The 14,310-nt window shown below is 46.6% G+C and overlaps 1 protein-coding gene across 1 annotated transcript in view; it reads left to right on the top strand.

The window, feature by feature from the left end:
• The window catches only part of LOC141962395 (unconventional myosin-X-like), a 96,036-nt gene that overhangs the window by 1,612 nt on the left and 80,114 nt on the right, over positions 1–14,310 (top strand). The window contains exon 2 of the mRNA XM_074910510.1: positions 12,473–12,571. Within this exon, the coding sequence (XP_074766611.1) occupies positions 12,473–12,571 (99 nt within the window). The remainder of the gene's footprint in view (positions 1–12,472; positions 12,572–14,310) is intronic.

The raw sequence follows: 14,310 nt of genomic DNA on the forward strand, positions 1-14,310 counted from the left end.
GGAGGCTGGAGAGGGGATGCCCAGAGGTGCGTGTCTCAGCAAGTAGCACCCAGCAGAGAACTGTTTGCTTTGTCCAGCTTTACTTGTCCAGGCGTGATTCTGCCATTATCTGGAGAAACAGGGATTTCCAGGGAAGGGCTGAGCAGCAGTCCTGAAGCTGGAACTTCTATGAGTCTTAAATATCTTGTAGGTTTAAACCATTAGTGAAGCAAGGTGGCCAAGGCTGGAGAGCCAGGGTGAGCGTGCGTGGGAAAGCATCAGGCTTTGCGTTGCAGGAAAGCCAGTGGGGGTGGGAGAGAGGGAATGTGGCTTCCCTGGAGCGGAAATGTTTGGCATTTGCTGCACCCTGGCCACTCTTCCTCCTCTCCATGGGGGGTTCTTGGTGGGAGGGCAATGCTTGAGCAGGAGGGAGTTGCTCTTTCTGCAGCAGCAGAAGCCAAGCTTGTCCCAGGGGATGCATGTCATCCCTTACAATGAATAGCTTAAACCCCAGCATGTTGTTGGTCTTGCCTTAGCCCGCTCCCATGCTGTGCTTGCAGCATTTAGATACCACACTGAGCGATGTGGTCGGTGTCTGAGGTTAGGTGGGGATGCTGTGGGTCTTCCCAGCTTCCCCGGTTCCTCCATTGGCATGCTGGAGACTAATGGAATTCCTATTCTTTGAAGTTTATCATAGATAAATGGTTTAGTGATGGGTTCAACTTACTTATCATCCTGGCTCTCCCAAGGGGAGAAAAGTTTTGGCCGGTTGTGCCAGCTTGACATTGCTGAAGGGCTTCCCACATGCTGTGTCCTCCTCTGACTGCTGACCCCGGGGACAGTGAGCTGGTGGGGTGCGTGCTGCCAATGCTCTTCCCCTGCGGCATCCCAGGTGGGCCAGATTAGGATGCCTTCATCCTCCACAAGTGGTACAGCACAAAGCTGTGTGCCTCTGTCATCTGAGGTCTGGTGTGCAGTATGGCTCAGAGATGTGACGGATGACGACTTTGCTCCAGCTGGGTATGAGCTGAGACAGTGTGTGCGCTGCCGTCTCCTTTCTTGGCTGCTGCAGTGAGTCCTGTGCCCAGACAGGGAGGAGGGGCTCTGGAGGCCAGGGCTGTGGCGCAGTGACGGATGATGATCGTTTCCCTGCGTGTCTGGAGTGTGGGCAGGATGTGGGGTGACACAGAGGATGTGACTCGCTCTCCAATTCCCCCTGAGGAGCAGGAATGTCGCGGCCAAGGTTAAAGGAGGCACTTCTCCCATCCTGTCCCTCTCTGGTCTCCAGTTGAAGTGACCATTTGGCATGGCCCCATGGTCAGCCTGCACTGAGCAGCAGCATCCAGTGAAGTCACAGATGCTGTTCTCCTTCTGCTCATGTGCCACTGGCCTAGAAATGCTGTAATTTTAAGTGCTAAACAGTTTTCCTCCTTGCTCTTTTGGTGAAATGCAATGCTTTTCATCTGTATTGTAAAATAAATCCCTCAGAGCTTTCTGACATGACAGGGGGGATCCTGTGCTCATGTCCTGCACGGCTGTGGTGGTCTGAACTGTCCTCTCTACAGCTGGCCTGGTCTTCACTTTCTGTCCCCCATCCTCCCCTGGCTACAGCCCTTCTCTTCTTTGTGGCTTGGGACATCTCCCGTGGAGGTGGGGAGAGGAGCCACCTCTCCCAGAGACAGATGCAGACCCGGGGGGAGCCTCAAGTCCATGTCAAGTCCAAGTCAAGTCCATGGAGGAGTACAAGGGCTACCTGAGTTGCCACCATGCATGCATCTGAGCTGCTTTCTTGGCCCCAAATGGAGGTGGGGAGCAAGCAGCTCTGCCAGATCTCTTTTGCTCTGGCTGCTGCACAGGTGTGCTGACTGCTTGATGCAACTGGGAAGTGTCTGAGTACTCCACAAAGCCACCAGCTGGTCTGCAGAGTGTGGCCCTTTACCGGCCATGTGATACCTAACTGTACACACTATCCTCCAGGTGTCTGATGGGTCCTTACTGCTGGTGTAATCTCATGTGTGTAAACATTTGCAGAGTATGTGGGTAAGGAGAAGAACTGAAGGGACTTGTCTGCAAATGCATTTTTGCAGTGTGGAGCCTGCCTTATTCATGGGTGCAGCAAGTAGAGCACTAGTCTGATTTTTGGTTGCACATGTGATTCTCACCAGCTTTGAGCTCTCGGTGGAAGCTGCCTGGCTGCATCATTCAGAGATCAGTGTCCCCAGGGAGGCCAGCTTGTGCTGGGTGGGGAAGGCTTGTACATGGCACTCTGGGTCAGGTTTCTCAACAGCTTGGTTTTCCCTCCCAACACTCCCTGCAGTTGGGAGAAGGTGGAGTTCCTGTGAGAGAGAGGACCGTGGCCGGATGTCCTGGAGAATCCTTCCAGAGACTCTTGTCTGAGACAAGGGAAATGGTTCAGCTAACTTGGGTGATGCTGACCGTGACTGATGTGCTGTCTTTCCAGATAACAGTGAGCTGAGTGCCCATGTGTTAACAACCGTTGGCTTAGGAAAATGCCGTTTTGGAAAGAAATGCTGTCTTGGAAAGAAACAGTAGATAGTGTCATCTTCAGCAGTGAGGCTGCTCGATGAAGGAGTATTCCCACCAAGCCTCTCTCCTCCCCTGAGGAACTTTGCCAACTTTCCCTGGTGACCGCCTCGTAGTTTATAGAGAATATTGTGACCTCTTAGAAAAGAGGATCCGGAGAGATTGGGAAGAGACAGAGAAATGCTGACTATTACATCTGTGCTGTGTATGTAATTGTGTCGATACCAAACAGAGCAATCCCTGTCTAATTAGTCTGCATAGTTCAGCTAGAGAGAAGTACCACTGTCCTTGAAGATATCCATGGAACTAGCATGGATGTTCCTACATGCAGAATCCTCCATCCCAGCTGCATCTCCCCTAAACCATTCAGAGCCATAAAAAGGCAGATATAGGGCAAGAGGGCCTGGCTGCACTGTTATGGAGCAGCAATTGTGGGGAAGAAAGCTCTTATGCCAGAGGTGACATGAAGAAGTGTCTGGCAGAAGACAGGGAGTGCTGATAGCTTCCTCCTTAGGGCATTCATCTTGAGCCAGGCTGCGTGAGCTACAGCCCCAGCCTTTACAGATCCTGTCAGCGGGGTGAGGGTGGGCTGGCGCGGGCACTGGAGGGGAGCCCCCATGTGAAGAGAGGCCGTGTCTCCCTGGGCCATCCTGAGCTGCTCCATTGCTGCCTCCAAAACCACCTCGGACAGCTCTGGTTTCACTTCTTGCCTCACTTTTTTTTTAACAATAATCACAAATGTTTTGCAATTTCTTATTTCCCATTTTGCTTTAAGGAGAATGTACGAGCTATTTAAATGTGATCATTAAGACTGAAACTTCTGCAAGTCTGGGTTTCCTGGTTATCCTCCAGTTACCCTAAGTTCCGCGGTTCTGTCTCCTCATTTCCATCCGAGATTGCACACAGTTCAGCAGTGCTGTAGAGCTGAGTCCCAGGAAAGACACCTACGGAGGCCCTGCCTGCCATGCACTGCTTGGCACAGTGTCCAGGCGACTCTTGGGTCCTGTCATTGTACATGCAATAATTATCATAGCAACTGAACCAGAAGCAGGGCCTCTCGCAGATGCAGTGATCAGCGTATTTGATGAGAAGATAGAAATTTGGGTTAGGACCAGGGCTGTCTATTAGTCCTGTTTATTCCTGCTACCTGCATCCTGAGCCAATGATTAAGGTTTGGCTGAATCACACTTTCTGGAAAGGCTTCTTATTTCTGGAGAATCCCCCGCTTTTTGCAGTTTCTTCAAGTGGTTACACAACCTTGGTTTAAAATAAATTCTGCTTCATTTCTAAAGTGTCTGGCATCTCCATCCGGTTTTGGGTCCTACTTTTCTTCTGCTTCATGAGAGTTGTTTCGTCCCAAATAACTTCTCTGTCTGCAAGAAATTATTCTCTGGCACCAGGTCTCCTCTGGGTTGCTGACAAAGGTGAGGCAGCAGGTAGCAGAGCTGTGGTGTCGGCACTGCTGGCAGCGATGTCCTCGCAGCAGGGTTTAGTTAGTTGAGTATGCAAGGACTGAGGTGAGGTTTGTAGCCCATGCTGGGCCACATGCTGCTCTGGTCCCCCTGCTATCAGTGTCTGGGCCAGATAGCACAGCCCGAGCTCTGGCAAATCTACATAACGGCATTAACATTTTCACAAGAACTTTTGCATTACAAGGGATCTTTCGGAATAGCAAAAATTAGGGGGTTTTTATTTTCTCCATAAGGCTTCTTTCTCACACCTCAAAGCATAAGTAAGCAGTAAACTTCCTTTCTCCTGTTTATACATCCCAGACATGCATCAGCTTTTGTTGCAACCAAATGTCCTGGCAGTTTCTGTTTAGCAACTTGCAGTCCTCTTTGGCTCTGTGACTTTCCAGAAGACATTCCTCTGTTTGAAGTGCTCCTTGCAGTCCTCCTCCCCTGAAGTTGACCTTTCAGTTTGGCTGTATTTTAATCCCATTTTGTTCAAACAAGCAGGCTGTGGAATCCACAGTGCTCTGATGGTCTCATCCTTGTGGGTACTTACTGATCTACCAGATGCTGGCATCTGCTAGTACTGTCAGTACTACTTTTGATTTTAGGTTCTTTATGAGAATACAGAATAGTACTGTCCTTTTCTCTGCGGAGTTTTGTTAGAAAGTCCCTTAACTAGTCATGATTTTCCTCATTCATTGAGATCCCTTTGCTGCTGTTTGCTCCTCAAGGGCTGACTTTTATCAGAATACTGTGTACTGTGTGATCAATGCCATGAAAATCTCTTACGCTTGGATGCAAAAAACAAAGAAGTCTTTTTGACTAGACTTCTTTCCACATGTTGACTGGCACTGGACAATGATTAAAGCTAGAGTATCTTTAAGGTGGAAAAGCTGAGGGCTGGATTTTCCCTGGGGTTGTCTAAGCAACCTATGGTTACTTGGAATAATACTGCTATTGCCCTCATTTAGGCCGTGACCCTTTTAATGTCTTGGAATTTCCTCAGCATTTCAAGGCTTATCAAAAATAAATATCAGCTGGTGAGAAACTTTACTGGACAGATCTCTGGGAACTCTTGGACCTGTTGATTTTTAAAATGTTTTATGTCCTTTCCATTTACTAATATGTGGGAAAGCACTTCAGCATCTCAGTGTGATGCAAGAGGGATGCTTTCCAGGAGTGTTTATTAAAAACTTCTTCATGTCTCCGTTGTTATTCACGATGCTGCCATCCCTCTCTAGTAGTTGGATGCTGCTACTAGCACATGTCTTTGTCCCCAGTGGTTTTAGAAGAGAAAATAGTGAAACATCAGGTCTATTGTCTTTACTGTTCCCCAACTTCTTACTTGGTCTGTTTCCCGCTTTTTCCCCACTTTCACTCTTCTTTCGGATTAGCTGACAGTTCATCCCAGCTCAGAGGCATTCCACTTGCTTTCTGTATGGTGTTTGATGGAAGAACACTGAGGATGATCAAACACCAAGGAAATGTCTCAACATGAAGAGTTTAAAAACCCTGAGAATACTTTATTGGTGAAATGACAAAGAGGGAGAGACATGGCAAAAGAGCAGAAAATAATGGATGAGACAGAAAAGGTGAATTGGATTCCTCTGTTCCTCCACCTCTGACTGTGAGAAAAAGGGATTTTGTGCTTCATAGCAATGAGACTGATTAAAAAGTGTACATTTCCATATAACATGTGAATAGATGGTAAAACTCCACATGGCAGGGAATTATTGAAGTCTAGGATGTGGCAAGATGCAAAAAGGTATTGGACGTAATCCCAAATAGTGTGTAATAAACATCGCAGAAGAAATACTGTTTCAGGGCTGTCATATGAGATTTTGACAAAACACATTGTATAGTGGCTGCTCGGAGGCAGGATGCTGGAGCTGGCATCTCTGTGATAGAGTGCTGTATCCTTGTGGCCTCCTGAGACCCTGAGCTCTCCTCTGTGGACCTTGAATGCCACTCAGCCAACCATCAGCCCAGCCTCAGCCTTGAAGCCATGGGACAAATTTGAGAGAGCAAGGGGAGCTTCAAGGAAGCTGCCTCACTATGTATTTGTTGGCAAGAGGGAGAGGAGACCCAAAGTGATATTTGAGGTGAGGGCACAGCAGGGATAGTCACTTGCTCTGTTCGGTGCCACTAGCTGGTCAGTGAAAGTTTTTCTTGGGCCAGGTTGGGCTTTTGCACATGCAATGTTGCTTCCTTCCTTCCAGGGCTGCAGAGAAGATGTGGGAAAGCCAGGACTGCTGTGATGTGTCAGGGATGTTCAGAGACAGGGAATACACATCTGTACATACCAACGTGAGTAATATGCTCTAGGAAGTGACTTGTTTAATTCAGGTTTTAGGTGGGGAATTGCTCGTAGAGGAGGCATGGAAGTGGTGCATACATTTTCGAGGCTGGTGAGGTGTTCCCAGGTGGTTGCAAACTCTGTAGGACTGTTGCTTCAGCTGAGGAGGGCGGTGACTCCAGTGCCCATGGTGGAATTGCAGGGGGCAGTTTATCTTAAGCTGAGACTTGGAAAGAGTTTGCAGTGAAGCCTGGAAGGATGCACACCTGCCTCCTCTCTGCAAACCTTGTGCTTATGGCAAAGGGCAGCCTTGAAACATGGGGAAACGGGGGGTCACTCCCTCCACTCTCATAGTGAGGAGCTGGTGTCATTGCTGTAGTGGGTAGTTGCTCCTTGGAGAAGAGCAAGAATTACCTTCAAGGACCAGGCATTTCCTGGGGGATATCTGAAGTTGGGAGATGTGCAGCAGCCAAACTGGGGGAGGAGAGAGGAACAGAACAGATGGGAGGGGGAGGCAAAAGAGGGGTGGGAAGCAGTGCACATACATCAGTGACCAGAAGTGACAAACTGCTCTTAGATTAGACAATTTAAAATGCACAAACCTTTTCCTGGTACTGCTATTCTGCAGAGCTGCTGGCAGACTGAGGGCTTTGCTTCTTAATTAGTGAGGAATGGGACTGCTAATTGGCAGAACTAGTCTGAGTCATGGGCTGAGCCTGGGCTGCAGCTCTGGAGCAGCAGGACCCACGGTTGTAGCTTTGTGCTCAGCTCCATGAGCTGTGCTGCCTAGGCTCAGTGGCTACTGTGTGGGGAGCACGGCTCCTCCTGGGTGAAATCCAGTCCCTTCTTGCTCTACAGCATGTCATCCTTGTGCCTTGCAAGAAGTAGACTTCTGTTTCTGTTATCCTGATTGCTGTTGCAGGTATTATCCCTCTTCCCAGCAGCTCTGTGTTGACTGCTGCCAGCTCAGCTGTTCTTGCTTCTGCCTCTCTCCTTACCTGTGGCCTCCCGGGCTGCCCCCTCCCTTCCAGCAGCTGGTCCAGGTCTTGCTGATCAGATATAACCCAGGGACTGGCTGTATGACTTCATTTCAGACTGACATCAGAAAAACAGCAAGGTTGCTTTCTTTCCCATAAGGGTCTAGGGTGTCAGGGACTCCCGCTCCCCACCAATCTTGTATCCATTAGCTAAGTCTCTCTATATCTGTCCTATCACTTATTCATGATCATCTAGATCAATCTGTTGAAAAGTGCATTTATTGAAACCTGATCCTGGCTTTGTCTGGATTGCACAAGGGCCTTTAGCCCAATCTCTGTGGCGTGGTTTACAACCACAAAGCCCGTTGAGGCTGGGAAGAGAGCTGGCTTAGCACAATGCTGCTTCCAAGCCTAGGAGCATATGGATCCTTCGCCAGGAAAAACACAAGGCTTGGGTGCCTAATCCCACTGAACAGTCTTAGTGTGCTAGGAGGGCAAATGTATGTATATACACAATACTTACAGCTGAGAAACTTAAAGCACTGACAGCAATTTTTGACTTGGACTTACAGTCCCTGCCCCTTGCTGAATGGCTGCGACAGTGATCAGGGTTAGTTACCCAAACCAAGGTACTGCAAGAGTCTCTTGTAGTATTGTGTTTGCAGGTTGAGTTAGAGCCTGATAACTATGTTCATTCACAAGAAAAGCATGCCAAAAACATCCCATAATGGGAACAGAGTGGAGAATGGTGTGCGTGTTTCATACACAGGAACGTGCCTTCCAACCAAACCCACCTTTCTTCTCTGAATCACTCAGGGAAAATTGATGCGCCCATCATGGTTGTAGCCCCTGCCAAGTGTGTTACTCGTGGCTGTTGTGCAGGTTTGTGCACAAGGAGGAAGGGGACATGTGAGTGCTGTCAGAGAAAGGCAGCACTGGTAACTGTCTCCTCAAATCCTGTACAGCTGGGGCAGCCCATTCTTGCTTGCACTTGGGAAGAAGCCATTTCCAGAAAAGAGGAGGTTCTGGGGAAACATGAAGGTTCAAGGGTAGTCCAGGCTGCACACATAAGAGGAAAGCAGGATATGATGACTTGTTTCTGAAGTGTGGTACTGTTGCAGAGCAGTGGCTTGCTCATGTCAATCCCTGAATGTGTCTCCTGCTGGGCTGGGAGGTTGTGGAGAGGCAAAGGCACCTCTCCACAAAGAGACCTACAGGGTGGGTACAGAGATCTGCATCTCAGCTTCTGGCACTCTCTTTGCCTTCAGTAGATGGATAGCTGATGAGGAGGGTGCATCCACTGGTAGCTACATGCTCTGCTTTAATGCTTGGGTGCTTTGCTTCTGCTGTCAGGGTTGTGCACTGCTTGTCTGCCTCTACGCCCCTTCCCTGGGGTACAGTGTGCAAGATCTCCCTCATCCTTTCCCTGCAGACACAGCGTACTGCATCTCCTGAGATGCAGATACAGGCGTGTGAGTGCAAGAGATAACTCCTGGTATCAATCATTCACAAAAGGCACAGAAGGCCAAAGAAATCTGTGACTTCAATTGATTTCTTGCTATGATGATACCAGGGAATGTTATTTATTTCCAAGTCTAGGACCCCAAAGTGCCAGGTGTTATGTGAACAGAGAAAAATAACGTCTTAGAGTTTACTCTCCACAGTGGAAGACATCATGGTGTGAGAGTGAGGCGGTAGTGATGAAATACAGCTCTTGGTATGCAAGCAACTTTATTGTCTAAATTATAACCCCATGTTATGGGATCAGTGTTCAGGATTGTGCCTTGCTATGCACTTTGTGGCAAGGCCAGTTTGTGGGCAGATCGTCACTGAGGCCATAGGAATGAGCATGCTGGTCTCGGAGAGTTCATTTAACACCCAAGTGACCTACCCTGGTACATTACTAATTCATTCTTTCTTTCAGTATGTGCTGGGTTTGCTCCACTTAAAACCAAAACAACCCCCCTAATAAACTCTTAGTTAAAAGCAGAATTGGAAGGGGATGTGCTATTCTCACAATATAAGGGGCTTAAGTTTACTGTATCATCAGTATTCAGCCAGCTTTATTCAGTGGAAAGTGGTTGCACAAAATCATCACTTTGCTGTTCCTTAGCTGTCTGTTAAGTTGTTCTCTTCAAATCAGTGATAGCTTGTGGCCTTATTTTGTTAAACTGTTTTGTCTCTGGATGTGGGTGAGACTGCCTATATCCCAGTTTGAAAACTGAAGGGTTTTTACCCTTGTGCTAGGAGAGCAGGGGCTTTCCCATTGTCTGTGGTGCCTGCAGGAGCTGGGACCCCCCAGAGCTAGCAGGTCACTGCTCTGCAGTGCTGGGCTGTGCTCTGCTTTGCTGCCCTTGCTTCTCCCATGGAAGTTCAGCCTTGCTGCCTGGCAGTTCTTGGGAGTTTTCTGCTCAATTTAATCTTATCAACTGATCAATGAAATGTGTGGTATTGGGGGAGAGGGGAGTGATGTGAGGGCAGTCTTTCTGGTGTCACCATCTGTTTCTGTATTTAGTCAAGGCTCCTTGGGGAATTTCATGTTTAGAAAAAAGGGCTGATGGAAGGAGATGCACTAAACCAAACTCAGCCTTTCAGGAAATGGGGACTATGCTGGGCAGAAGTTATAATAATTATTTGCTCTGTGGTTCCTATTCTGGCTGTCTGAGCGTGATGTTCCTTTTGGAAACAACATAAATGAGTGCAGCTATTCTACTGGACAGAGGCAGTAGCTGTTGTAAAAACAGCTACAGCATCAAAGGAAACGGAATAAGTAGTTCTGGGCAGCTGAAATGCCACAGTGCCTGGGAGTTTCATCGTGTTGCTTTCTATTCCTTAGAATCACACAGAAGGATCTGCCATAAGTATGTAGGAAATGGTTCAGTATTGTATAAAAGAACTAGATCTGCTTCTGGGAGTATTTTTACTACTTTTACACATGGACTTCTCCTGGGAAAGGGGTCTGGGTCAGTCTGGACTTTCTGATAATTTCTAGGTGTTGAAGATACCACAGGGATCTTATTGTCCATCTCCCCAGTTTTTCCCTCTAAATGGTACCTAATAAATAATAGTGTTTGTGCCTGTGGAGTGTCTCTTGTGCATCAGATTATCAACTGCCTCTATCTCCAAACTAATTTTTGAGCTCAGGGAGTGGAAAGTTTGTGTAACTTGGACCCTCCTGCTCTGTGGTGACACACCATGGAGGGCTCTGTGAGCGTGGCACACTCCTAATGCTGGGGGGCGCATTGTGTGTGCTTGTGTATGTGCCATGGGTTACTGGTGTCTGGAAGCATTGAAATGTACTGTCAGGAATGAGTGTTTATGGTAAGTGCATTAGAAAAGGTTTTCTTTCATCCCACTGTTGGGAACTCCATGCACAACTTTTCTGTTTTCTGAGTCTTTGCTCTTGATACCACGATAGTAGTAGGAGCCTTGCCTTTGGTGAAAATAGCATAAAGATTTTCTGCTACCGTGTGTTGCTGTTCATATGTTTATGTGGCATAGTCAGAATGCAATTTGGGAAATGGATGATTTCTCAACAGCAATGTCTTGCCCAGATGCCTCAGGACACTTTGTCTCAAGCATCAAGAGTTTCAGAAAATGTAAGAGGATGTCATGAAGACCTCTGTATAGTTCCTCAAAATCTGTATTCAGTGTGTTGCTTACCACCTCTTTGGGATCTTGAAACTTGAATCTGCAACATAAGAAGACATTTCTTTGTATTACTATTGCTCACTAGCCCTGAGGGTGATCCTTGCACACCATTCTTGGATTTAGGTACTGATCAGATGCACTGGTGCTTTTCATTCACTTGATGAGGGGAAATTAATCTGCCTGCTGTGGAAACTCTAGACCAGAATACAGCAGCAAAGCTAGAATTATGTAGGCCTTTTTTAATGTCATTACAACCAGTTCCTTTATTCTGAGGACTGGAGGTTGGCCAGTAGGTGTATCTTTTACAAGAAGGAAAATCCAGGCTACTAAAGTGTTTAAAGTGACTAAAGTAATTTTAAAAAGCCCACCTAAACTAAAATAAATCATTAAAAATAGAATTAGTGTTCCACATTCTGTATAATGTTATATAGAAATACTTTTGCATCTCTTCAAACATAATAAACCTATAAGCAAAGAGCTAATGGTGCTGACAGGTTTAAGAGGATAGGAAGGGCTTTTATAATCAATAACTTAGGGGCAGAAAACAAATTAGGAAGAAAGTAGGTCTGTGAATCGATGAAAAGCAGTATGGCCTTAATGTTACTCAACAGTTTAGCACTTTGGCTTTTTCTCAGTACTTACCTAAGCAGAGTTTATGTGATTTCTATGGGAAGACATGGAACAGATTAGTTTGCAATAACTGAAATGTGGTGTGATGTTATGCCTAATTCTGCATAATTGCAGATGATGCTGTCCCTGATTTGCCTTTGTGCTCCTGCTCTTTCCTTTGTACCAAGTCTCAAAGTAAGGCAGGGCAGAAGAGGTCAATCCAGGAAACTGATTTCCCCAGCACTTTTTTGGTAGGTGCTTGCCCTGCAGATCCCTGCATATGTGTAACCAGAAATTTACCTTTGTGCTCAGGATTGTCTTGACAGACACTGAGCAATTTAAGATGTAGTGTGTGTGAAATTATATATGCAGCAGGGCTATTACATATACATCAGAGTGTATATAAATCAGTGTATATACACATCAGAGAAACTTTCATGTTATGTTATTTACCCAGGGAAACTCCTGCAAGAGAGAAAAACAAAACTCTGTGAAGTCTACTTAGCTGTTGCTGATGACTTCTGGAAGCATTTTGACTTACAGTGATGTGTGGGTGTATGACACTGTAAACATTCTTTATTTACATTTTCTATTATTATTATAGCATGACTTTTAATGACCGGCTATTCTAAGTTTGAAAATATTTAGACAGTCAAACCCACTCTTCTATGTGTTTGTATCTTTCTGTGATTCTTCCTATAAAAGTTGATGTTTTCTTATGTTGGTTTCCACATGAAGCTGATTAAAACTACTTTTTCTTCCTCTCATGTTACTTAAAAAAAGTCAAAACCAGTTTCCCTGAAAAGGTAAGTGGGACTTGCTTAAAAATTTTAAGGAGCTGTGGCTTGAAAGCAGCCTCTGAATACTGCAGTTTCCCCCAGCTTTCCTTGGGTGTTTGCACCCCAGGTGCAGATCTTGCAGGCTCCAGTTCTTTCTAACGGGAGATCTTCTGTTTTTTTCAGGGTGCCAGGGTATGGCTGCGGGAGCAGGACCAGCTGCAGCCATGCACTGTTGTCTCATGTGCCGATGGAAATGTGCTCTTCACCTCAGATTATGGGGCGGTAAGCAAAGTTTGCATGAGGCTGTAACCTATGCCAAGTTGCAAGATGGACTTCTTGGTCTTGCATGACCTTCATGCTAAAAGGAAATTTATCAATTGAGATACTGCAATTCTGTCTGAAAATTGACCTGGCTGTGTTACAAACCATGCCAAAGGTCTAAAGATGGTTAAAAAGAGAAGACTGATCTCTTTCTGCTGTTCATTTGTCTGCCTACCTCACTTTTCTTAGTTTTTCTTGTGCCATCTTTGAAAGAGTTGCACTAACAACCTAGCAAACCCTTATATTGGCAAAACGCTCCTAGGAAGGAGGCAGCTCCACCAACTAAGCAGCCCTTTCTTCTGGGACGTGCTTCTTGCAAGCCGTGCTGCTGTAAGGGCTGTTGTGCTCACCACTGTCTGCTTCAGCAGCTTCTGCCATCAGCCCTTTGGGTCAGGGGCACATGGAAGTGAGCTGCCCGTGTCAGATGGTGGTGTAAGTGCAGCAGCTGTGCATAGGACAGCTCAACAAGGTAGCTGAGATCCTCTGAGAGTAATGCTTGCTTTCCTGCCTTATTTCCAGCCCTGTGTTTCTTGTGGTTCCCTGGCGTGCCTGCTACAGTGCTTGTGGAGTAACATTAGTAGGAAGGGACCTCTGGGGATCATCCGAGTCCTCAGTGAGTCCGCTTAGCTCCCTAACTCGGGGAAAACTATTCACTGCCTTCTCTGAGGTTCTTAGGGAGTCAAACTGATGCCTGGGCTGGGAAGAGGATGGGGAAATGGACAGGAACGTGCCTTCCAGCAGCAAGCAATTAGATCTGCTCAGCGGTTTTGGTGAACAGTGCTCTGCAGGCAGCTTCTTTGTTACAGAAAATTGAACAGGTTTTCTTTCAGTCTTTTACCTGGCAAACAAAGGAGGGCACAACGCGAAAGTGGATTTAGGACTCCAGCTTGTGGAGAGTCAGTTGTAGGATTGTCATATTTTTTAGTTTTGCTTTGAAAGGGCTAGATTTCAAATCATCATTCCTTTTTAAAGAGCCTGATTTGTTTCTCAAATTCACCTGGCAGACACATGTTTTTTTTTCATCTGGTTACTGTAGTCTGTCAAATCCTCTCTTGAGGAGCTGCCTTGTGTTGGGAGCACTGGATAGTCACTAACTCATTTTAAGAGGTCACAGGAGCATTTGTCACAGGTAATGCAGCAGCCTGCAGAGTGTCAACAAATGGTGAGTATTTCTGTGGCTCTCACAGACTTGCTTCTGTCTCTTCTGATATGCTGCTGTGGCCTTGGAAAATCCTCAAAACCCACCTGGCACCTCTGAAAGGATCCCACCATAGAGCCAGTTGGGTTGGGTCCCACCACCAGCCTGTGTCTGTGCTAGAAAAAGTGCACAGGATAATGCTGGGTGGAGTCACAGGTCTAAAAAAAGCTGGATTTGGGTTTTTTCCTCCATGAAGGAAGAAACCACTAGAGTGAAGGAGCATGTGCTTTATGACTTATGCAGAAAAAATCACATGGTGGTCATTAAAGGGCCTGCTTTATTCAGTGCCCCCCATGATGGTTGTCCTGTGTGCTTCCTTCACCTGCCTCCTTCATTGCTTGATAACTGTAGGAAGGACTGGCTGTCTTAACCCAAGTGAAAACTCAGATGAAAACATCTTCATGTTCCTTTGGGTTGGATGGGCCAGTTGATCCCTCTGATTTTAGGATCCCTAAATCTGGTGTCCTCATGTATTGCTGTGGCCCAGCATCTCTGAGGTAAG

The sequence above is a fragment of the Athene noctua genome, chromosome 7 (assembly GCF_965140245.1).
Source record: "Athene noctua chromosome 7, bAthNoc1.hap1.1, whole genome shotgun sequence".
In the NCBI taxonomy this organism is placed as follows: Eukaryota; Metazoa; Chordata; class Aves; order Strigiformes; family Strigidae; genus Athene; species Athene noctua.